This window comes from Bombus pascuorum, chromosome 8, assembly GCF_905332965.1.
Source record: "Bombus pascuorum chromosome 8, iyBomPasc1.1, whole genome shotgun sequence".
Lineage (NCBI taxonomy): Eukaryota > Metazoa > Arthropoda > Insecta > Hymenoptera > Apidae > Bombus > Bombus pascuorum.
Genome location: NC_083495.1, coordinates 7495453 through 7522303, shown reverse-complemented (window position 1 = coordinate 7522303; position 26851 = coordinate 7495453). Strand labels below are relative to the sequence as shown.

The 26851-nt window shown below is 33.9% G+C and overlaps 2 protein-coding genes across 2 annotated transcripts in view; both read left to right on the top strand.

The window, feature by feature from the left end:
- The window catches only part of LOC132910018 (mothers against decapentaplegic homolog 7), a 117131-nt gene extending 90480 nt beyond the window's left edge, over window positions 1–26651 (top strand). Inside the window, exons 4-5 of the mRNA XM_060965375.1 lie at window positions 16316–16516; window positions 16625–26651. Of these exons, the coding sequence (XP_060821358.1) occupies window positions 16316–16516; window positions 16625–16974 (551 nt within the window). The 3' untranslated portion in view covers window positions 16975–26651. The remainder of the gene's footprint in view (window positions 1–16315; window positions 16517–16624) is intronic.
- LOC132910017 (FAST kinase domain-containing protein 4) overlaps window positions 1–26851 on the top strand; it is a 135463-nt gene that overhangs the window by 89815 nt on the left and 18797 nt on the right. The gene's annotated exons all lie outside the window — the stretch shown is intronic.

The following is a 26851-nucleotide window of genomic DNA, read 5'->3' as shown; positions in this document are numbered from 1 at the left end:
TACCTTCTCATTAGATGTATTTAAACTACCATTAAATTCTATCTCCATGTAAAAATTCCATCGACGTTCTGGCAATAACAAATTGTATTTACCAATGCAGACGATGTGCCTGACGATGGCGAAATTATCTACTTCGATTAGAAGTAATCTTAGAATGGAGTGGCATAAGAACGATGAAATACGTTACAAATAATCAGAGTTTAGAGGAATATTTTAGTATTATGTTACGTTGAGATATGCGTATAGGCTACGTTACCAGTGCTACTCGTCTTTCTCGTATTTATCATGCTTTAACGACCGTGCACAAACGGAAAATAACTATTAAATAATGAGTTCTGTATTTGCAGAATGCTGTAATGTACAACGACAAGCACGTGTAAATAGGAAAAGTTTTTATTTCCCACATTCGAATTAATTTCGTTTCGTAATTATTATTCTAATGGAAATAGAAATTTGATATTTTTATATTTATAGCGTAATGATTTTTGCGAAATTTCTTATTATTTTCGATACGCGACGATATTACTTTGATTTTTCTAAATACTTCATGCATCGTGTTATAAGAACAATAGACATTTCGCTTCATATATTCAAGTACTTTTAATTATTTAGAAGAACAAGAAACAAATGAAAATAGAAGTTTTCACGTGGTACAACTAATTGAATTTACAGGCAAATTAAGATGTTGATAATGCTGTTGATACATTACGATAATTCATTTTTCAAGATATTGCTATCTTTTAAATTGCTATTTGTACGCTACTGTGCACAGGATATTTGAAAAAATTAAAGTGATATTTATTGAGAATAATAAAAAAAAAATTTCATACAAATCGTTGCAACGTATATCACGCTTGAAAGTCACATTAACTTCTATCCTGATCCTATTAGATAATAACTAGCAAATAAAAGAATAACAAGTTATAAGAATCAGTAGCGTGTATTTAGATAACGTAGAAATATTATCGTTATCGATAATTGAAAATCTTCCTATTAATAAATTCTGCATACGAAGAATGGATTAATTCGAGTGTTAAGCATCAGGGCTGATAATATTAATGGTCTTGGCAATCTCGATTACGAACATAACCTGTGGATATATTCGGTATATATGCGTGTCCTGTAGAATAATGTTTATGTAAAGCGAAAACGTCCCATGGTCAGAGGTCTTGGTCCCTTGAGGACTTACCTCAAGGCTAGCTACTAGTTTCATATCTTACTCCGCCGTCGTCTAGTTTCTCTCAGTTTCCGATTACACATATGATCACGCTGAAAACGATTCTTAGTTTACTACTTGACTTGTTAATATAGTTGGCAGAGATTGATTGATCCGCGAATTCGAAATAAGAACGCAGTTTTATTGCTTACTTCTTCTACGCTGGTAATTCTTCTCGTGCAACAGTTGAGAGCTAGTTAAGTATATTTTTTTCTTTGTGTCTTCCTGTTTATTATCAGGGAAACGTTGGAAAATAACAGCGTATTTATCTATCTGTTTCAATTCCTCGGAGAGACATGTTCAATTCTTTAAAAAGAAAAAAAAACAATCGGATTAAAAATGCGTTTGCGAAGGTAATGTTCCTTTATTAAATCTTCATATAACATGAATGAATTTATCAATGTTGAAATTATTAATTTTATTATTATATTATATTACAATTATAATATTATTATTATAAATTAATTTTGTTTATTTGTTCCTTTCAATTTTCCGAGTTGCTTTAAATCAATCACGATTGTTTAGATAACCTTGTTTTCAGTCGTAATTTCTTCCATTTAATTCCTCGATTTCTCAAAAGGAGAGATTTTTTTAGGAACGCGTGGAGAAAGCAATTTTCCGAAGCCGACTTGAGATTAGAATTTTTCGTGAAACTTTTCCATGATTTCGATCGTGGATACTTCAAAAACTTACGTAAATATTTGATACGTAGCTTTTGGAAAAACAAGAAATTTGATACCAGTCATAGTGGCTAGTTTGGTAATTCGAGTATTGGAAAAGGCTTAATGTCCTTTGCGGTCCCAATTCGACCTTAATATATTATAATAAAACTGTAACATTCGCGAATACTATTGTATTAATTTTAAAAACTCTGGACAATTTTTACAATATATCGTGACATTATTGACAGAAAGCAAGTTGAGAACTTCTGAGACACGACAATTAGCTGGCAAAGTACTTTTACCGTAACAGACACTACGAGAATAATAAATACTTGCAAATTAATAGCGTAGCGCGGTTACTGCAATTCGAATTAAATGAATGTTTAACGACTCGCTGTGTTCACTCATAACATCAGCTCGATGCAGAAACTATGCTAGCAGCTCCGCTATACCTATCTATACGTTAGAATGCAATTCGATCGTATCATTTCACCAGTTATGAATCATTTCCACACAGGAATCTCAATTACGATATTATCCTACATGTTATTGCTTAAACTAGTCCATTCCAATTAGTACTAAATGTCATATCTATTTTAATCTCTGTCAAATTTTGTCCGATTAATTTCTATAGCTGAGTATTCTTCAAAATTTTGCAATTGATCATGAACGTTTAATATTAATTATTAATTAAATTGGATCTATTTAATGCCCTTTTTTAACGACACGAATAAATACGTGCAAATTCTATGAATTTCTATTAAATAAAGCCATTACCTAAGAGACTATTTTAAAATTTACAGCTCAGAACAATTAGTACGTCGTTATTAGATAATTTTGGAAGATGAACATCAGAGTACTTGGCATATAATAGTACATTTATTTTTGACCCAAATAACAGTCTATTGGTTGAATAGTTTAACTTATCATACGACTACATAGGTTTCTATGAACCGTTTTAGGGATCATAAATAATATCCATATTCACTGAAAACGCGGTTTATAAAGTCAAAGCTCTAACATTCTTTTACTACGATATAATCACCGGCAATATTGCAATCTTTGTTTTTGGGTATTTGACCAAATGATTGTCGGTGTTTTATCAGATAACGCTGTCTTTTTTATCATGATCCTGTGGCAACTTCCAATAGCTAAAATACCACGGAAACCAGTACGAAGTTTTAAGAATTTTCATGCAGTCGGCGAAATGAAAATTTGATCGGTAAGCAATTTTTCCCAGATTATAAAATCGACGATTGCAAGCAGATTACTATATTCCTAATCTCAAATGAGTTCTTCGTATTAGCTGAAAGTTTGCAGTGCAACGAATATAAAATTATTAACATAATATACATTGAAGCATTATAAAAATGATTTCACTTTCAACAACAGAGTTACAGTATATCGCACGGAAAATCGTAGTTACATGATATTATTCTCGTTTCTAACTTTCCTTTTAAAATTTGCATCTGATAATAAAATACACATGATATATTGAGTACATGGGTAAGAGGAATAACAGGACTGCTGATAATCCCAGGATATCTCAATACTTATCGAAACTAAAATAAAATACAGAACACGCATTATCTAGAACCGAGAATCAGGATTATTTTCTATCGTCAAGACGTTGTTCTATGTCTATCGAGTTCCGTAACTAAAATTCCTACATAATCATATCACTTCTATTCTCAGAGGACAATTTCGCTTTACCTAACGCGTGAACCGTATTCGTAAACGAGCTGGATTTACATTTCACGTTCGAAGGTCCCAGATTCTCATCAAATAACGTATTCCAATACAGTCCCAGTTTCCCATGTTAAACTCTGTTAAAGTGTGTTAAACCGTGTCTCGTCGACGACGAAAACACAGAATCTCGAAAAATGGATTACGCGGCCGCCTTAATCAGACGCGAAACGGCGTTAATTTTAGAAAGGTGCGGCCAAACAAACTGAGAACCGGTGTTGCATGGCGGTGTATACCCTGTTTGATCAGTCATTGGCTGCAACATAGGCGCCACTGGCCGCCTGTACATCCACTGTTATCACGGGTAAACATACATACCGCTTGGCTCTAAACCCTCTCGTCGTGGTTCCTATCACACGGTCTCGCCTCGCGGCTGTTCAATTAAACGCACCCACACGTGTACACAGACACGCAACGTGCTCGTACACAAGGAGGAAATTCTCCTTGCAAGGTGACCGACTGATTTTCCTGGTAATATCGAGTGTCCGAACGAGTTAGCCTCTTTCGTAAGAACGGAAAATTTCTCGTGTGCCTCGCTTGCGTTTTCGTGGGCTGCTACGATTATGCATACGCCGGCTCACGAAAGTATTCCGATACTTATCGTAGACAATTTTTATGTTCACCTTATTGTACATGTATATTATAAACGATTTGCATTGTTAAATTATCAGCAAAATATCAGCATTGTATTTTATCCGTTAAACGTTAGAACAAGTACTGCGAATATTTCTTATATTTTTACGCGTTGAGCGCAGTTCGTACATTTTTGCATCTTTAGATTTCCCATAAATGTATAAAATTTGTAAGCAATGCGAAAGTGTAAGTAGAAGTTACAGAACATGTATTTATGTTAGTTATACATATTTATTACGAACATGTATTTAGTAGAAAATTGCTGCATAATAGGAATAGTTATATTAAGCGCGTAACAAGCCTTAAATACAACCTTATTCTATCTTGACGTTTATTAATGGATCATTGACTGTTTAAATATTTTTGTCATCTCTGCGAATAAGCTTGTACTAAATACGTTGTAGTTTCTATATATTTTCAGACCTGTTTCAAGCTTTACCAATGCAATAAAATATTTCGTGTAACACACGCAGCTATATCCATAAAAATGTCTACAAGTGTTAAAATACTTTCGCCAGCCTCTGTACGTTTTAACAAATTTCTTTTGTTTTCTACCTATTTTTAAGTTGCTTCTTCTTGGTTGGTTTTCTTTTTCGAAATAGTTATGTAGTTTTTTTTAAAGATGAAGCGGACGTTTATTGATACGCATATATTTTAGAAAGAAATTGAAGATTTGGAAATTAAATGCGTAGAAGGTAGAGTAGATGGAGCTTTGGTAAAGTTTGTTTGAAGATAAATGGAATTTCCGGGATTTGTTGTTCTTTATCTTGATCCCTCGGTATTTATCGTGGATTTATTTTTGAATTTCACAGCTTCAACTTGTTGCATGCGAACTGCGTGAAATGTTGAGCGCGGACTGTGTGAATCGTGAAGCACAGAAAATATTGTACAGTGCGCGTAATATACGGAACAGACAAATCGCAGGAACATTTTTCTAACGTGGAGGTCCTGTTTAAAATTACAAGAATTAGTGGCGGTAGATTATAAGTTGAGTAGAATCATAAATAAAAGCCTCGCCCCAGACATCATCTTATCATATCGAACTGTGAATAATAGAACGTCAATTTTTAAGAAGGTCGCGTGATATATCGAAAAGCTCATCTCTTTGCCTCGTCTTATCATATCGAGTCTATGGTAAACGAATTTCACAAAATTTTCACAACAGTAGATGGAGAAATCTAATGGCAGACGGTATCCTGTCGCATCGAGCTTTTACCTACAATTTTACATTAGTCCTATACTAAGAAGCTTAATCCATGGCGCCGTCTTATCATATCGAGTCTAAAGCAAGGGAGTGGCAATTTTGATGAAAATTTCGTGCCAGTATACCAAGAAGATTAACTCGAAGCGTCATCTGATCATTTTGTATCTAAAACAGAGGAACCTCGATTTTAGTCAAAATTGAATTTCAACGTATCAAAACTAATAGATTCCGATACCGTCTTATTATATCGAGCTCAAGGAGGTATTCCCATTTCGAAGACGTCATTTTTAGACGACTTTTAAGAATACAAAATTATTATAATTACTAGTATGCTTGATTAGGTCTCAAGAAGATACACTATAATTTTTATCGTAAGATCATATTGTTACAGAAGAACAAAAGTTGCATGGGGTTAGAGCCAGGATTATCTCTGTCGTGTTGACTGCTGATGACGCCATGTTGACGTCACGTGCAAATTGTTTTCAAATGCCGTTGGAAATTCATTTGAACGTCGTTAAAAAAAGAAACAAAATCCACAAGAAGCCTTAGCGTCGATTACTGGATGCAAGTGACATGGCCTTCCATTGTGACGGAATTTGTTTCTTTCTTTTAACGACGTTCGAATGAATTTCCAAGGGCATTTGAAAATAATTTGCACGTGACGCCAACATGGCGTCATCAGTAGTCAACACGGTAGAGATAATCCTGACTCTAACCCCATGCAACTTTTGTTCTTCTGTAACAATATGATGATGAAAATAATTTGCACGTGACGCCAACATGGCGTCATCAGTAGTCAACACGGTAGAGATAATCCTAGCTCTAACCCCATGTAACTTTTGTTTTATTTTAAGATCTTACGATAATCGACAGATATCATGATTTTGGTTTTTTGAGAAACAATGATGTCATAAGTTGCGCCAACGCTACTACAGTTCTCTTGTTCGGGGCAAACCTGAAACTTGAGAGTTAACAAGCTCGCGATAATGCATCCAGAAATGAAACGTTCGCACAGCTTTTGATACAGCCTGTATAGAAGCGCACGGGCGGCAAACAGGCACGTAGATCGAAAGGCAAACAATCAGAAGTTTACTGTCGGTGGCCGGCTTTCTCGTGCGCTACGCGTGTCGTTAAGTATGCGACACGTATGGTATACCTACACCGAGGCGCACGGTCGTAGAAAGGCCGTTTGAAGGACAAGGGTCATGTCTGACGCCGATATATATACGCGACACGGCCACTGCCTTTACTGCTGCTTACCTTTACCGTGCAATCGCTGACATGTGCGTGCGCCTTTCTTCGTTTCTGCCACACTCCTGCTCCAACTGCATATCACAGCGAAATGGTTCCACGAAATCTTTACACGAATATTAACCTTCGTAAAAGCTATCATAGGTAAAAATCGAACCCGGTAAATGTTTAATTAATAATACAGATGATAGTGATGACAATATATATCGACCGTAAAATCCAAATCATCTCGAACATTAGAAATACCATATATGTATAGCGGCTACAAAAAGTACTATGTTATTGTATTTATATATTAATTGATTACGTCCAATTGTGTTAGATTTCGTGCCGTTTAATAATACTTTCGTGTGACTATAAAAATTTGACGCTCTTAGAATGAAACATAGAACTTGATAAATGATAGAACACGATTCATTGGAGAATAAATATATTTCTGTAGTCACTGTAATAACAAAAATACTTTTACGTATAACTCGGGAACTAAGGCCAAGGTTATGCGTATAGAGAAAAATGAATCAGACCTTAACAACGTATTTTCAAGCTCGTCAAGATCGATAAGATGTCACCTGTTTTAAATAATTTCCACTCGATGTTATTAAAATAGAGAACCAGAAAGATGTCTATCGTCTAATTATCATCGGAAACTGGATTTTTCAAATACACACTGCGATACCTCTGAAGAAATGGCGGAGCTGAGACAAGTTCGTGACTCTTTTTTAAAAATCAGGGCGAGGAAAATTTAGCTTGTCGCTTGCGGTTCCACGGAGAATTTCGAGCGGAAAGAGATGCCTCGCGTATATTTACGATACGCGTTATCGCGCGAAACAACAAGCACCACTATTAATAACAATTATATATCAGCAGGCCGGTACGCTATTTTCTTCGCATTCTCGCGATTCTTTCGTTCTCGATAGAGGCGCGTGTGCCGACTACGATCCGCGATCGCACGCACCGTGTGCATCGTGCGTGCGTACACGCGCGCGTGTATCACCAGTGCACCTACATACGTAACGTAGTTAGCCGGCTTGGCCGTGCCAAGGTTGGGAACCTTATCTAAGCTCAGGGTGTTTGACCCAACTGGGAAAACACATTAGCATTCGACGTCTTGCACTCGTCGTCACACGGTTGCACGCCCGATGCGCGCGATGCTTCATTCACGATTGGCCTCTGCTCTGGAATTACGAGAAAGTACGCAACTTCTCTTTTCTTTTTTTCTTTCTTTCTTCCTTACTGCGACTGCGTTTCGTAATAGGCGTGGTAAGGATAAAGTACTATGTATGGAGAGTTTACGATAAGTGTACAGTTGCTCGTGGAAATGTTCTTGAGCCCATGAACGTGTTACGGAACATTTATAGTTCGTGAACACTTACAAACACGTTTCATAGATAGATATGTCACGTGTATTCTACGAAATATTTTGGAATGTCGTTGACACTAGAACGAAACTCGATTGTCGTAATTTTATTAATGAACATCTGAAGTAAATTGGAAAAAATATTATAGAAATTATAGAACGTTTATTACAAGCGTGTATTTCGTAGAAATCGAAAAAATATTGGAACAGTATGTTTGAAAACTTATTACGATAATCTCGATCTCGGTTGCAGATCTTTTCGATAATAATTGAAGATACTTAACGATAGCTAAATTCTACTAAACCACATAACAAACTTTTTCGTATAGATTTATCTGTATATATCAAGTTTAATATTTTGTAATTGGAAATACGATAAAAATAAGCAAGATACGATTTGTTTCTTTCTTTTTTCAAAATTTTGCCTCGTTATCAGTTAAGAATCATTGCCCTGGCGTCTGACGAGTATCGTCCACTTGCACTGTCGTTTTAACTTAAAACTTTTGATACGATTGGAGGCGTATTTTGGCATTTCATTCTATTAAACTCGGCGTTGGAATTATTCATTAACCAGCGACGTTATCGATTATCGGCATCTCTGGAATCAATTTGACGATCTTTGGAAGTCTTAATTGATTTATTTTATTACAATTATCTCAGTTCGAACTTCCGTACAAACATTAATGTATAAATTGGTTCAAATAATTGTACCAATGTTCTACGAGTATTTTCCTCGTTTTCCAAACTAATTTACCTGCTCAATCGCTTTCGAAACTATCGTATAGACTTGAGTTTTCGCTACCTACAGTACCTACGCATCTCTTCTGATTAAAAATTATACACAAAATATATCAATGTACAAAGTAAATGCGAAAATTGAAATTTTACAAATTCGAAAATTCCGAATTGAAGAGGCTACGAATCAATTTATTTTTTCAAACGTTAGATCTAAGATATTTTGGTAGATAGTAAAGTGGTAATCTAATAGATACGATTACTATGATAGATTACGGAATATGGCGTTTCATGGTACGGATTCGTAGATTTATCGCCAAGGCTGTTTCTGTAGGTCGTGAGAATTTCGAAATATTCCACGATAAAACTCGATGATGCATTATCTGAGGCGGCAGCGGTGAGTCGTATCGGCTGGAAGCATCATCTCGAAATCTGTGATTTCACGATTAGGAAAACGATGTGGACACAGTCTGACCGATACGGATAACCATTAATCCCGGAAAGCTTGAGAAGCAAAAATCATAAAACCAATATTTTTAATCCGCCAATTAAGCTCCAGACAATTTTCATAGATAGGAATGAACCTTTTTGTCTGAGTTCAATTTTTTTTTTTTTTTTTTTCGTAACAGCAAACTGATTAAATTTGAATATATGGAAAATATATGGAATCTGTAACGTTTAATTTCTTCAACAAATTAGTAACAAAATTGTATTCTTTTATAAAGAAGAAAGATACATATAGATGTAAAAAAGGAAAGTCTATATCAGTAAAAACACTAAATGTTTAGCAATAAACCTTTTATATGTAACTCGTAATTCTGCACTGAATTTATGTAATATATCAATTCGTATTACAATACATATACAAACCACAAGAGATGACAAAATCAAGGAAAACAACGATTTTCTAATGAACATTAAAACCATCGATATACACAGTGTACAATGTGTACAATTATATATTATTGTTCATGTAATATTACGATTAGAGCGATATGGTGGAAACAGATAAGTATTCGTAATCGTGTTTTTATCCCAATAAATAATAAAATTAATTATCTCCACATCGCCTTAGTTTCGATGTTTCGAACGTGAAAGCTGCGCTAACGTTAGAACGCACCGAGTAACATGAAATAATACTCGCGCTATTCGAAACTCAGAAATCACAGTTAATGCATAGCAGGTTTTCGATCGTCCGAACTGGCCAATAAAACGGGTTTGAGAATCTGCCAAATTCTAGTCATCGAATTTTCTGCTGGTAATAGAAAGAATCCACGTCGGCCGTATCGATAAGTAATCACGTTCAATTTATCGGATGGTTTTCGTCGACTTCTGGCAAAGATTTCTGCCTGGCCCCGAACTAATTTCGATGCCGCCACGTGCTGCTTCCTCCCTCGGCCTTCTCCCTTTTCTTCTTTGTCGTGCGCAGAATTTATTAGCAGTCGTTATTTACCCCCTACGAATCTTCCGCTGGTACCTACGGCAATGATTTACAGCCGGTCGTTTCTGCGAATTGCCACGCGAAACGTGCTTTTTATACCATTTCAATTTATTCCCGCGTCGCGACACCCTCGAATCGGAGCTTTCCGACCAGAAGAGGCTCGGCTATTGAAAATAGTCGCGTCGGACGCGGATCACACGCACTTAATTGCGCTAAAAGCCATCCGTCATCCGGGCCGTTTCCTTCTTTTCTTCGCTTCGCGGAAAGACCCGCGTCCCTTCGTTGATATACAAAGTATGTTTCGTTCGCTCCCTTCTTATTTCGGAGAGAAAATGGTAAATGGATAATGCGGACAAGCGCGAATTAAAGGCGAGTTATAGCGCCCGAGTCTCGCTATACAAGAATGATACGTTTTATTTGACGAATATGACGAGTAAGAAAAATGAAGAAAAAAGGAAAGAAAGGAATAATATAGTTTGAAGATGCGTACTAAGGAATTTGAAATATAGTTTATTAGGAAATAAATTTTGTTTCATTTTAAGCGTCTCCTCCGTTCTTCCATAAAAGAGGTCTTGGCTAAACAAATTTTAATCGAATCCTAGATGCGAGAATGTTTGCTGCAGCTGAAATAATCTTCAAATGTGGCGAAAGGCAGAATCTACTGCGTTAATTGCCATTCATGCTCAGTAGTTAGAAAAATTATTTTTACTTGCTCTCATTTTCCAATGGAGCGTTTTTTTATTAAATTCTATTATTTATATCCACCTTTTAAACTTTTAGTATTCATATGAAAGTACGTACTATCAAATGATGTGAAACTTAGTATATATGCCTGGACTTCGTTAACTAGCATATAAATGCTATAATAAACAGAATGGTATGCAAAACTACATATCCACATAAGCAGAATTCATGTACACGACATTACGGTTTCATGGCCTCGCGAAGTACTAAATACACTAGCCTCCTTTCCCGTTGTCTTTTGCCAGACAATTCGCAACGCGTGATTCATAATCAATCGCCTAGGTGATTCGAAGCCCCCCTCAAATGGGTGCAGAAAATTTTTCTAACGGTTCAGAAAACCGTGGACAATCGCAAATCCACGAGGATCGACTCTTCCGTTGCATACCAATTGCCATGTATGTACGGTAGCGATACAGCCAGGTGTTCTCACAAGAATGTGTGCAGAAATATGTTCCAAGACACGGAACAGTACCGTACAAATTATCTGAGGCATGGACACACAAGGTGTGGTCACTGAGCTGATTTTGAATGACTCAGATATGAATGATTTAGATATTAAAATATAAGGTTAGTTTAGATGTTCATTGAGGGAGTTTTATTCATAAAGAAGCGTCGGATAAATAATAAAATAATATTAATAAAGACGATTTAGTTAAAGATCGCATGGTAATTACTAGTTCACTCGCATGAAATACAATTTTAACCATTCAAGTATTCTTTATTGATATCATATTTCTTGAATATATTTGTATTGAATTTGTAGAAATTTATTTTATAGAATATCCTAATAAAATTATTTTATTGGGATGCTCGTTTAAAGATATGATAAAAGAATAATATTTGTTGTAGTGGCAAAACAGAACCATGTAATAATATTCTATTAATCTAATAATTATTGTTAATTTTGCGTTATTAAGCTTTAATTGCCACCATTAAATTTTTGAAAATCATCTTGGTCGATACTCGTAGTTGATTTTTGAAGCCCTTGTATCATCATAATACCATACTATATGTATATAACGTAACTAAAAAATTTATATAATTCATACATAGCTTCACATTTCAACTTCTTATACGTATTAATATTCTACAATTCATAAACATCCTATTTACTTATATCGACTGCTTGACTTCATAGTAACTTTCACTGTTTTCATCCTTGTTCTTTCGTAAAATAATATCTGTAATTCCTCCTTTTATGAAAGACACAATATTATTAAAGTAATAGATACTTCGTAAATATGGGCCTTTCCTAAAGATAAACCACAAATTCCGAAAAACGAACGAAAAAGAATTTGCATGGAAGAAAGAAAATTCGGCTGCAGTTGGCGGCTTAACGAACAGGGTTGAAGAAAGGCGGTTCTCTTTTAAACGGAAGACGGTTCTTCGAATAAAATCACTAGACGTATAATCTGGTTGGAAGACGTGAAATAATACAGCGTGAGTACACAAACGAGGACAGTTAACTGCAAGCTGCAACGAATTCCACAATTACTCTTTTATCGTGATCTTCAGAGTACCGACCAGAATTGCTTTATTACAGGGCTCAATTTGCTTTCAATTTTCAAGAGTCGCTCGCCGCATAAAAGACGCATGTGAATGTTCAATAGTATGTATCCGTTGCACGAGCTCATTAGCCTGTAATTTGTCAGGCTCTGTTGACAACCACACGCGAATTACAAAAAGAAAAAGAAAATTGAAATTGATTATTTCAATATGAAATACGTGTGATATTTGTGCAGGTCTATAATGATATTTCCCATAATTGATAAACCTAAACGTAATAGTTCGAGGTTTAAATGTAAATAACAATATTGAAAAGTTTGATAGTAAATTAGTTAGATTTGAAACACTGCAACGAGGAAGTTATCGGGACTTGTGATTTTGCTGATGATCAATATTTCTGAGCTAAATATAGAGTTGAATAATACATGCAACGATAGAAATATCATCGCGATTATATTATGTATTGGTATTTAATAGTTCAGTCACGTAGCCGGATTTATTAACGTTTGTACGTGTGTAATTTGAAATTATTTTTCATCATTTTCTTTGAATTCTCCGATTAATTTATTTTGAACTCTTCAAATTCTTTAATGTAATTTATTTCTTAAGTAATTCGATAGAATCGAAACCCATGCAATTTGATAATTACGAATAAATAGTATCAATTAAATATAATATAAATAATAGAATTTAAGGAATATTATCGAGTCTGTTGAAGAATTTCTACAAAATTTTGTAGAAATTTATTTTATAGAATATCCTAATAAAATTATTTTATTGGGATACTCGTTTAAAGATATGATAAAAGAATAATATTTGTTGTAGTGGCAAAACAGAACCATGTAATAATATTCTATTGATATTTACACGATATCGTGATATTATAATACAGCTTATCGTATATTACGGAACAGTTTTATCACGTGCAATTAGCATATTGCATATCAAGGACAATTGGCCCATTCAGACATCAGAGTGTTTCGCCTCCGTGAATTAATTAAACTTGTGTAGTTTGCATACCACGCGAGATGGCAGAACACAATTCGAAAATGAAACGTTTCGTGCCAGAATTTTATGAATAATAAAATTTATCAAGTAATGCGAATGCTTATTAAATTATCTATTTAATTGAACAATGGACTACATACAAGAAATATTTGCAATGTTAGTTTTATTCGAAAACAATTTATATGCAATGAAGGTATAATATTGTTAATGAGATTTCTTTCGCTAAAAGCTTAAGGAAGAAATGATATTCAAAAACATGTATTTTTAAACACTTCTAAGATAGGAAGCTACTTCTAAGATAGTAAACAAAACTGTATCTTAAATTTTGATCAAACATCAACTTTTGAAGAGCGATAAATCTGCATCGATATTACCATACGAGCATACGTAAAAAGAAAAAGAAGAAATAAAGCTTTGAAGAAACACGAGTAACGTTCAATGAGAATGGCCTTAAGGTTGGAGACACGTGCGTCCGTTCTTAGACGAAGCGCCATGGTTGAATGGCGCGAGTCACGGGTTTGTCGAAAACTGTTAAAAGCTGGCTGTGGACGATCATAGATAGACACGAAAATTCGTGGTTCGCCACAACGACGACCACAACGACGTCGACGACGACCACGACCACGAAGGCGACGGCGGCGGCGACCGACGACGCGACAAGCGTCCTTGCTCCAACCACTCGTGCTACTACCGATGACGTAATCGTCGCGATACCCCGCAATCTTGGCGCCGCGGTAAACTCGTAATATCTATTTTTATCTGGTGGAAGCAGGGGCTCCGCCCCGTCTCTTCCCTCCTCGCACTCACAGCCACACTAGGACGTAGTCTTCGACACACCCGTGTTCCACCGCCTCTCTTCTTCCTATTCCTGACTCTTAACCTCTAAATTCAGCCTCCGCGCGGAATGACCAGTCTCTGACCAACTCGTCATACTCAGCTACCATCCTTCTCGTTATCTTCACTTCGTCTTTCTTCGCTTCTTTCGCTCTTCTTATCCTCTCACATGCCTCTTGTCAGTCTTGTCGCAAACGCTCTGGTAAATTAAGTTCGTCCCGTGACGACAAGATCATTCGATTCGATCAAAATTATGCAGCGACAATTAAACGAGAATTACCTACTGTCAAGAAGTCCACGATAAGTTCGCGGATCCGTTGAAAGATGGCGTAAACACGTTCCTGATCGGGAACGGGTTAGGGTAGGTTCGGACGCCAACGTCGTCGCGGCGACACGTTAATTATAGCAAAAAGTTACGATCGATTTATTGGTCAGGCCGTTCGTCCTCCGCCGGTCTTTTGCATATTTAAAAGCGTTTTCGATGTTCCTTTTTAAGAATGTCTGATAAAACGGCGCCAATCAGCTCCACCTGTAGTACATCCTTTTATCTGGGTGCGAGTATTCGATGTCCCCATGAATGTCGACCGGTATCATTAATCATCGGCTAAAACAAAGCAAATAAACACGATTTGGTCAATTTTTGCGATAGCTAAATCGGGTATCACCGACCGATAGATGAGCTCTTTACGACGTCTTTTATCTGGATTATTGAAAATAACATAGAAACTGACTAAGTAAATATTTTTTCATTGAAAACAGATTTTAAGTCACGTGAAATAAAAATTCGATTTTTCTATGTATTTGAAAATTTTTCACTAAAATTAAATCTGTTAATATTAAATGTAAAGTATTGAGAGCAATTTTCTTCTTATATATTTAACACCTATCTATATCTACTACATATAGTTATATACATGGTTATTGGCGGCGATGATGAAGATTTAAAAATATTATGGGGATCAAATTTTGTTATGGGTATAACACCGTGTCTCTCGGGTAAAACTTTTGAAATTTATTTATTGTCGCGGAGATTTTCATTTAGAGTTTCTTTAATCTGGTATTTAGAACGAGATTCTTTATATTTAGGGCAGCTCAACAGAATGTTTATTTCAATATCAAAGCAAAGAATCGCGAAATCAAAAGGGGGCCATAATTTTGATTTTAGGAATAAATTTAAATATCTTTGTATCTATATTTAAAATGAACTATAATTTATGTTTGTGGAAAGATTTTGACGATTTTGAAGTTGACAAGTTGAAAGTCCTATGGCCGTATCCTATCCCATAAATACATATGTGTAACTCCTGACTTTCTGCGTCGTAGCAGATTCTTTCTCCTTTCTCCGTCTACTCTCTTGTCTACTCTCGAATCTGGCGCCATCGTCCCCACAATGGTCGGCGAGACGCGTGGGACTTTCCGGCGACAAGTCCTTTATGATACCGCTCGTACGCCCGCAGCCTCTCACCGAGTGAACACTTTTACCAAGAAAGAAAGACTCCTCGTTAATGACAGATCTCATCTCGTTTCGAGGCATGCCCGTATCGCAATTCGTGGAAGTTCTTCATAAAAACGGCAGATTAAATTCTTTGATGCCCACGCTATCGAGAACTTTCAATTAACAAACTTACAGTCGTTGGATACAATTCTTGGATTCTTTATGGCAATATATGCTTACCATGAAAATACACTTGATTTGCATGTCATGTCGTTAACATTGTTTTTATGTATTTTATGTATGTTTTGCAATTAATATAAGTTGACATTGGAATAAGATATAGTGGTATAAAGGATGATTATTATGGTCCTTCAATTTATGATTTCTTAAGTTTAATTGGCTCATCCTTATAAACAGGATAAGATGGAAAGTCATGCATTAAGTTATCTGTATTTTATATGGTAATTATTAGAAATCATAGTGATGGCCAGATCATGATAGTAATTATATATAATTCATAATAACTCTTCTTATCTGTTACAGGTGAAGCAGGACAAAAGGAATGGTGTACATTAGCATATTGGGAATTGGGTGGTAGAGTGGGTCGCCTCTACCCTGTAGAACCTTCAACAGTAAATGTGTTTGATTCCCTCCATGATGGTGATGGCCTTTGCTTAGCAACATTGGCTGAAAATCATGCTGCACCGCCTGCAGTCCAAAGGACAAGAAGCAAAATTGGTCTTGGTAAATTCCTTTTATTTTAGTAGTACATTATTGTACAAACATAGAGATACATGCTAGTTAAAGAGAAGATCTTATGGGAAATAAAGAATCTGAATTATTTATTTGCAGGTTTAATGCTTAGTCAAGAAGAAGATGGTGTGTGGGCGTACAACAGATCTGAGAGCCCAATCTTTGTGAATTCACCTACTCTGGATGATCCGGAGTCTAGAACACTACTTGTCTATCGTGTGCCTCCAGGCTTTTGTTTGAATATCTTTGATCGTACCAAAATTCTACAGCTTCCATATGGCAGCAGTACCACAAGAACGAGCAATCAGGCTTCAGGCTTTGCCTCTGGTCCTGTTGATATCAACTCCGTCCGCATCAGCTTCGCCAAAGGCTGGGGACCCAAGTACTCAAGACAGGAAGTCACCTCTTGTCCGTGTTGGCTCGAAGTACTCCTAGCACCATGCAGGTGATCCCTACAACTCATTACGAAGGTATACAGTCTCGTCCGTTTGCGCCTCTTCTTCCTCCTCGTCGTCCTTCAAGAGGACCGATCTGTGAAACTGACGCAGCAACGACGAAGCTCCGTCCCAAAGGCTGCCAACGGATACTCATACGATGTGGATCGCCGCCAGCAGTCTTACCAAAGTACGCCGCCATACATCCAGGAACAGCGTCGTTTTATTAAAACAGGGAAAAACGAGAATCGTTTGACAAGAACGTTTTATATTCTTGTGCCTACGAACGGAGCATACACAGTTTATACGTGGTACTCGATTATCATTAATTTTATAACTCGACTATATTGTATCGCAATATTCTTCTTGATCGGTCAATGATACTGTTGTACTTTCTTGATAATGTTAAATGAGATTTTATAAAAAGTGAAGCGGTGGTTTTCCGCTAGGTCTAGTCAGTGGTATTTAACGTTTTTAGGCTTGACGCTAATATGTCTTGCATTAAGAATAACATAATATAAACAATATTAACTGAAATCAGGGAAAGTGCGAGAGTAAAATTGACGTGTCAATGCAGAGTCGTTTTTCATGGTATTGATCATAAGTTTTAATGTTTGTACTGTCTGGCCATGTCCTCGTTTATGATTAATCATTGTACTGCAAGGAAGCAGAAACTTGGGCTTCCCATAAGGTCTAGTCAATGGTGTTTGAGAGTAAGAAAAGCTCGTTAATTGCATGGATTTTAAAATCTATTTAAATTATCAAGAAACGAGAACACTGCCAACAGAATCAAAGGAAGTACTTAGCGTTTTATGTTACCTTCAAAAAGACTTTTACTTTAATAATGAAAGTAATATTATTTGTAGTATAAATTTCCTGCTTTTAGATTGAATTTAATCGAATACGAGAAAAGATTTGTTGATTCAAAAAATAATAAGAATTCACTCGATTTAGAGATATTTTTGTTGGTTCATTGATTATTTAATTCAATGACAGAAGTCCCTAACTATTCAATAGCGGAATTAAACATGTAACTTTTTTGTAAGAAGGTCACAAAACTTTTCTCAATATTTTTCCTTATTTTTATATATTATAAGGTGGTATTTCAGCGCTGAATTGTATAATCTTGTAATGAAGTTTCATTGATATTCAAATGTCGTGTACCACGAGTACTGTAGTTGTCTCCGATCGTCGTTCGGTGCTGTACATACATATATGTACATACACTGTGCCTTCCCAGCTTCCTTCGTGGTGCAATGCACGAGTGATAGAACGAATGTGTGTGTGTATGCGTGCGTGTATCTAAGGAAAGCGAAAGAAAATGAGAGAACTCCGCGTGCCAGCTACGTTTCGCACCAAAATGCCCGAGAGCTTCGTACTGCAGTAATACGATACTGTGATAAAAGTTCGAACCAGGTCTCTTTTTTCCTTCCTTTTTTTTTTTTCGAACGCGTTTACGAAGCACCAACGATAAACTAAAAAAGCAATCAATCTGTTAAAATGTATATATATACGCAAAGAGAGACAAAACGTATGCTTAATACACAATAGTCCATAGACTCGAATCTAGAGGAAATGTTGAATTTATATAAAGAAGTACTGTTTTCTCGTTTAATTTTGTACAGTCTTGAGAGTAAACAAAATTAGTGTAAGTGAGTGGAGTTTTACAAATTTTATCGTGAAAAAGTCTTCATTAAGATCCGCCTCCAAATCCGAATGCGTATAGAGCGTGAAAGAAGAGAACTCATGTAATGCAGGTTGAGCGGTTTGCGCATAACAAAAGTCGAAAATACATGACTGTAAGAGAAGGAAGAGTGTGTAGAACAATGATGTTATGTATGTGCATACGATTTAATATGTACCACCAGTCATACGTATTCATTCATACGCATACGCAACACAAGCATCTATAAAACACAATCGACTGATCGTTTCTTCTTTTCTTTTTTTCGAGCCGTTAGTTACTTTCTTTTTCGTATAGCCGTTTTTATCGGTATAAAAGCGTACACATACATATGGATCGTGATCTATTGAGGTACGATCTTGTGTGACACGCCGAACGATAATATTGTGATGCGTATATTGTCGCTTAAATGTTATATATTAATATGTATACGTATGTATACAGAAATGTTTATAGGTAGCTAGCTATATCTATTGCAACGGAGTGATTCTCTGGCCTGTATGTGATGTTAGAAAATTGGCACTCTTAAGAATACATAATAACCGTAGTGTCGTTCTTCGAAGTACCGTTAAACAAAGAAAATGTTAATCTCTTTGGAAGAAACTTTTGTAAACGACCATAACCATGGGAATGTATTCTTGATAAGCCATGCGTATAATCATATCGCGTACAGGCCTAAGAATCGTATATGATGAAAATTGTAACGGCAAGAAGAAAATTTTGTCGAAAAGTCGTCCATCTCGGACAGGTACGTTGCTTTTTATAGTCTTTTTTTGTCACGGCTCTAACTTGCTGTTATAGTCGAGGTTGGCTCATCGCTGGAATTGAACCAAACGCGTGCGGTCGGTCTGAAAGCGATTGTTCGAAATGATCTTCGAGTAAACATGGAGCGCAATAACGGTGGTCCATATAATTTGTATAAATATTTTATTTTCTTTCGTAAAGATTCGATTAAAAATAAGTTTACTTATTTTGTGAATTATATAACCCCATTTCGCAAGTCAGGAAATAAGCATTCTACGTTGATAATCCTTTGCAAATTTCTTTCGTTATAAACAGACGACGAACGATTTGGTCGTTCCTACTCGTTGATTATAATACCAAGACACAGTCGTTCCCACAGCATTACGCCAGAAAAGGATGTATAGTTAACGGTGTACTTAACGATATTTTGTAATTGAACGTATGCAAGTTGAAATTTTGCTAGACTCGGTCATATTCGTAGTCTTGTTAAAATTAGGTGACCATTGTTAAAGAAAAGATATACATCTTAACGGACGAAATATTTATTCATACTCTTCTCAAAATAAATAAAACGATTAGTTTGTATATAAAAAAAAAAAATGGAACACAAAATGTAACATCCTTTGATACCTACATTTTGCTTTATTGAACGAAAAATCGATCGATCGTTCGTTAAAAATAATTTCATTTTCACGTCGTTCATTTAACACTTATTACTAATTATAATATATGTATATTGTAAAAGTTGTTTATTATAAATTATTATAAATTTATTATAAATTAATGTCTTGAATAAGACAAAAGGTATTGTATTGTCGATAAAAGACCAGTTAAGCCGCGTTTAAACCTATTTCTCGGATCAATTCATATAGCAGCATGGATAATATTCAAGTACATATATACTTTTGAACGTAGTAACGATGTGAACGACCTCTGGAGCGAATGAAGTTTGGAATATTTTGACAGTTTCGTATGGTACGTTACGACGTCTTAATCAACACCAGGAGCAATATTTTTTCCATTCGTTCTATCGTTCTGTTTCTGTCATATTACGTTCGTTCTGTTTTGTTCTTTCTATATTTAACATCTCTTTCGTACCCATTTTCGTGGAACCAGTTGGTTATATATTTACGCGATAAACATAATGCAGTTAGTGTCAGTGTTTTGAAAATTGTGTTTGGTCATCTATCATCGGTAGAACTCGACGAATGGCGTTCAGCTAATTTCGTAAGTATTCTTATGAAATTTTGAGGGCACACAACATGTCTTCTGCTATTTTCCGGTTTAATGTGCAAATTTTATTATTTTCACGGCACTCATTTTCATATCAACTATACCATTGGTTAATTCTTCTTAGTTTAAAAATGTTGGTCACTTCGTCTAGATATTTGCAAATAATTTGAATATATTTCATGTAATTGAAATACTTCTTGACCAACAGATACAGCTCATATATACCTATCATAAATACGTTTTATTTACTATATAGTTTTATATTTATGGAAGAAAATGAAGAAATTAATTGCTTGATTTTCTTTTCTTTCGAAATATTTAAGTTAATTAACGACGCTACCTGTTGCAATTCTTTATCGATTCGTCTCTACGTACAATTTTTCTTTTTTCTCGCGGTAAAAACTAACTTTTAATAGAAAATTTCGTTCATAATTTATCAAACACTCATAGTTCTAATTTTATTAAATTTCTTTTACAAACCATAGTTGTTTAATTTACTTCGAAACTTTCTTATACGATAACTTTTAAATAAAACAAGAGCGTCGTTGTGATACGTATCAAGATCGAAATATCTGTCATTCAAAAGCTCCAATTTACTATTTTCGAATTCTGTGCAAAATGTGTCAAGTTCCTCATAGCTTTGTAGTGAACGTAAAGCAATATACGGATCTAATGAAACATTTACGAATATTTAATCAACAAGCGAGATAACGTATTTTGATGTGAACCATATAAAAGTATAATATTTCAGCATTAACTGCCATGCTACTTGTATTCGACCACTTTGTTTCCTATTTTAAGGAAATCGAAATTTTTGAAACAAGTTTTTGATATTTCAATTAAATAGTCAGTGCATTGAAATATTCAAAAATTTACTCGTAATGCTGCAGTAATTAAAAAAAAAAAAAAAAAAAAACGGAGAAATACTTTACAAGGTAGTTGCAAGTACAATTATAGTTATACATATAGCATGTAACGCTTCTCGAGGATATACCTGCAGAGTGGGCCAAAAGTCATGGTGCATCGGAAAAATAGGATGAACGAAATTGAGAAAAGAAGAGGAACTAAGTCGGAAGCGTAGATTTTTCAAAATAAACTTTCGTTTCATAGAGTACTGTAATTTCAAAATTCTACTTTCAGAATATTATACATACATTGTATATCGTTTGGTAATGAATTTTAAATTGAAGGTTACCGTAAAATAGTAATTTTTAAATTTTAATTCTGTACTTATCAATTTTGATTTAAAAATTATTTTAAAAAGGCAGACCATAATTTGTAATATTTTTCAATCGACACTCTAAATTATTATATCATTAGCTTTTCCATACTCTCAAATTTCTTTTAACCGGTTTTATTTCAAAACTACATTACAAGTTATTCGATAATCAAATTTGTTTTAATAATATGGTTTTTAACGTAATTTGATCAACGCCGTAATTTATCGTTAATGCTATATTTTCTGTCTTTAAATAATTTCTGTAATACTTTCTCTGAATCGAAAGTGAAGGTAGTTTAATACATTATCCAAGATAAAAGTTCTTATTGTGTCCAAATACATTTAACAACCAACGATTATGGAATAAAATAAATGTTGAACAACTATTGTACAAAGAGAATATTTTCTTCGGAATAAGAAGATTATCCTGTTCTTTGCTGCACCAGGATTTTCAAATATATTCTCTGTACTCGAAGAGGTGGAAGTTGTTGATTTCTCCGCAGGAATTGTCTGTGAAACATAGTGCCTTTCTAGCCACTTAGAGCGAGAGATGATTAACAATGTAGCACGCATAGTGCAAACGATCATTATTAAAAGCACCTTACGCTTTGTCGACGATATTGCAAGATCTAATGATAAACATTGAATGTCGCTGTTCACTCTTTGCTTCGCGAATAATTTTCACGCAAGGCAAAGTACTTGTTCTTTGTCTTCCTGCTTATGGTTTAAAAACTGTAAAATCGCGCTGAGGATCGAGCAAAGCGAATGTGTTCGAAAAAAGGGAATCATATTAGATAAATTTAAAGTACGATCATCTAATAGGATTTTGTCGAGATTTACAGGCAATCAACTCTAATAGAATTTCCTCAAGACTTAAAGAACTTTGATAATACTTATACTTTTGAATAACAATTAAACCACAGGTTTTTAAACCACACTGTTCAAAATGATTGAAAAGTACACGATTCTAACAAATAACATTCAATAACTTAAAACTTATTTCAATAAACTTGAATGAAGAATATATATATATATATTCTGAATGTATATGTGTAGCAAATGACGTTATATACATACATACATTGAAGAGACTAATGCATTGAATATTTGATATAACTTTTCGACCTGTATATAGCATATTTAGTTTAGGTGTGCAGTTTGTACTATATAGCATTATTTCTATAGCTATTGAGATTGCACAAAAATTGTTCATATAACGAGTAAATGTGAAGGATAAAAGATATCATCCGCACTTGAAATTTTGATAAACATGGTGAAGTTAATAAACATACTCGATAAATTATTGTTCAAAAGTACACTTCATATGCATCTTAAAATAATTAATAAATTAGCGATAATATATAATTATAAAGATAGAGATGTATATCTACAAAAAATACGTATATCGGTGGTGAAATTTTTATACCTAACGATTTCAATAAAAAATTCAGAAATTACTTTATCAAATTAAAAGAAATTCGATATTTCAATATGTCATGAATGAAAAAACTTTCGAAAATTTTGTCGCTTTTTCAATAGATGAAGAATTAATAGCATGTATGCATTCGAACATTACACGTAACACTTTCTCTAAACTTTTTAAAGATAGTGTAACTTTTTAATCCTCTTGAATAGTGTGTACACACGTAAATTATACTTACCGCACATCATAGTACTAACAATAAAATTTCAAATGGACTTTGTGCTCTTACCTTTCTTGAAAAAGCCGATCCTACGATAATTCTAGTGCCTTACACGAGAAGTGTTTCATTTTGAAAAAAGAGATAGCTGCGTAACGACACTACCGTTGCAACAATAACGCAAAATTTCTATTCGAATGGTGAAACTAAAATTATCTTCACTCGCCAGTTTAAAATTAACATATTCTGAGAAAAATATTTCCCGAGCTAGTATGTTGCGTAAAGAAGATATAGCTTGTCGATCGAATAAAATAGAATAGAAGTAGCCTGTTTTAATAAATTTTCAGGGTTTACGAAATTAACTTTCCATTAGCAATACAATAGCACGATTCTAGTCAATACACAATAGTTTTGAGAATATGCACATCCCGTTTATCAGTATTAAAACTTCTGGCGGAGAAAAAGCTATTACACGTGTAACCAACTAATTTGTATTTCGTTTATATTTAAGCGAAATGATGATTCGAATGGCGTAGCATAATTTTGTAGAGGTTGATATATTTGTAAAAGTTACAGGAAAATAATGAATTATGTATTCTGCTCCAAAATCTCCTGATTTTTATTTCAATCTAAAAATTTGAGAAAAAGCGAGACGAGAACTGACTGTCACGTAATCGTTTATTATATTAATACTAATTTAATTATATTGATAATTTCTGTTAATTATGCATAGAATCAAATAATACAAGAATTAACGCAATGGAAAAATTGATAACATAAATGGAAAAATTGGTCGAAACAGAGATCGAGATACGTCGCAAATTATTATTCAGGATCGATAAGATTTTTATCAACATTTTACCAATAATTTTTAAAGATACAGAATAAAGATAATTCCTTAATAATTTTTCGGATTACTTAATTTTCCATTTGCCAGCAGAGACGTTTTAGTGCTTATGAATGGGAGTGTACATGCAACTAATTACGTACTATGTATTTAATACGTAAATTTAACACATACTTAGAACGTTTGTATATAAGCGGACGCCCAAAAATGCTTCATAAAATCGTATTTTCTAACGTTGCGAGCAAAGGCATTATAGGTTGTGGAGACAAATTAAAATATTTATTAAGGCTATATTCACGCTTTTTGGATGAACAATGGCGAATAATTATGTTGGCACAGTGTGGTTAAAAGTTATGGAAAATATTATTTAATGACGAACAAATTTGTACAATTATTATGAATGAAAAAATAAAAGATAAATATGCGAACTGGAAGGTGATAGGTTTCCATTCTAATGTTTTCAAAAATTTGTGTGCTTACGGGAAATACGACCTTTCTTAAATTAATTTTAGTTGAACAGTATGTAAAAATTAAGAATGAAAAATTATTTCTTAAGCGAGCTTTAGAACGAATACGAACGTGAATTTGATAAGAAAGAAAAGAGATTTTGCAAATAATTTTGCTTCGCTTTATCAAACATTTTTTGCTTCATGAATCTCATTGCAACAATTATATTCTAATTAAGATAAGTTGTATCATAAATAATGTAAATAAAAAAAAACAACAGTAGGTCCAAATAATTAACTAACAGTTAATTTAAAAAAGAAAAACCTTGAATGGTGAATATTTTAATTCACGAATTAAATAGTTTAAACCAAGATTATTCAAAAGTATTTGAATACAGAATTTGCAATTTTTATAATACAAAACTTCAAGGTTTTTACTAAATCAATCGTTTCGTAGTGCTCCAATGTAAAAAGCATGATGTATATATGTATTTGTTGTCTGTGTAAAAAAAAAAGTATTTAACAAATTGTTAAAGATAACGTAAAATGTTATTTAAAATAATACTGCAAACTCATCGATATAGGCAAACGATATAGGTGCGTTACATTTTTAATGGAAAAATAATTAACATTATTTTCAATGAATCTCTTGAGATCTGTAATTTACTGAGAAGAAAACTCACACCAGATTTTTCATTTAGATGAACGTGGATCGAGGGTAATAAGTTACAAAATGTTGTATATTCGATTCTATTTGCGAAATAAAATTTAACGAAATTTATATAAATAACAGGTTTAATCAACGTCGTTGTAACTTTTATCATTTTTATCGCATAGTTTCTCGCTATAATTGTTCATTCTTAAGTAAATGATTTCTTATTAAACAATTGTACGATGCCGCAATTGTTTCATACTAATTATTTTTCAAATGAATAACTATAATCGTTCCCGAAATTTTTTGATGGAATTGAAAATACACGGTATAACAAACTGTTTTTAATACATTGAAATTTTAAGTCACGAAACTACGAACATTTTACAACTTTCCCTTGATCGATAAAAGGAATCATTAAAATGATATATATATATTGTATATACAGTAAACGCGTCTTCAACATTTATACAGCGATCCAATGTAAATGTATATAAAAGTGCTCTACAATATACTGTACTATATAAAAAAGTGATTTCCTATAAAAATAATCGTGGTAGAAATAAATATTTTTTAAGAATCAACAATCTGTTGAATTAACGAACTAACAGAAAACTTAATAGAAAAATACATTTACTGGATAAAAATTTGTCTTATTGTATTTCTTATTATTGTTAATAAAACGAATAATAATGAATATTGATAAAATTACGCAAGACCTGAAACTATGATGACAAATTATTTATATGATCTTAAAATTAAAATTAAAATTTTCGATCTTTTGAACAGTATAGAGAAGAAAATTTAATCTACCTATAAGAAATCACTTCTTTTTCACTTATACCACTTATTTTGGAATATACTGTATGTAGACGTACGATTACGCCAATAACGATACTAGCAATGTTATTATTACTATTATTATGATTATTAATAATGGTACAATAATACCGAATATAAATAAAAGGGTTTGTAACGAGAATTATAATTAGTAGGTGTAATAAAGAGTAATAGAAATATTGACTAAGAGCGGCATTGTAAAGAAGAACAATGGTATTATTAGTCATCTCTTTGAGAGCTCGTAATGCTATTTTCAATATAACTGTATTCAATAATAATAGGCAGAGTAATGATACTTACGGCGATGATTATGTATACAGAACTGCAACAGAGTTCTCGCCTTTCATTTTTACGAAAGAAAGAAATATATGAAGCTGCAAATTTTTACGTGACTTTGTTACTTAATTTACCTTTCGGCTACAATATTTCTTCCATTTTTATCAGCTCATCGTGACAGATGAAACGACCGAATTCTTTGTCGAAAGTTTTTTTTTTTTTTGCTAATCTTAATTTTTTATCTCAATTTAAGTTAGTTAAAATATTAATACTTCTCATTTATAGACCTCGAACATCGTAAAACAAAGGTT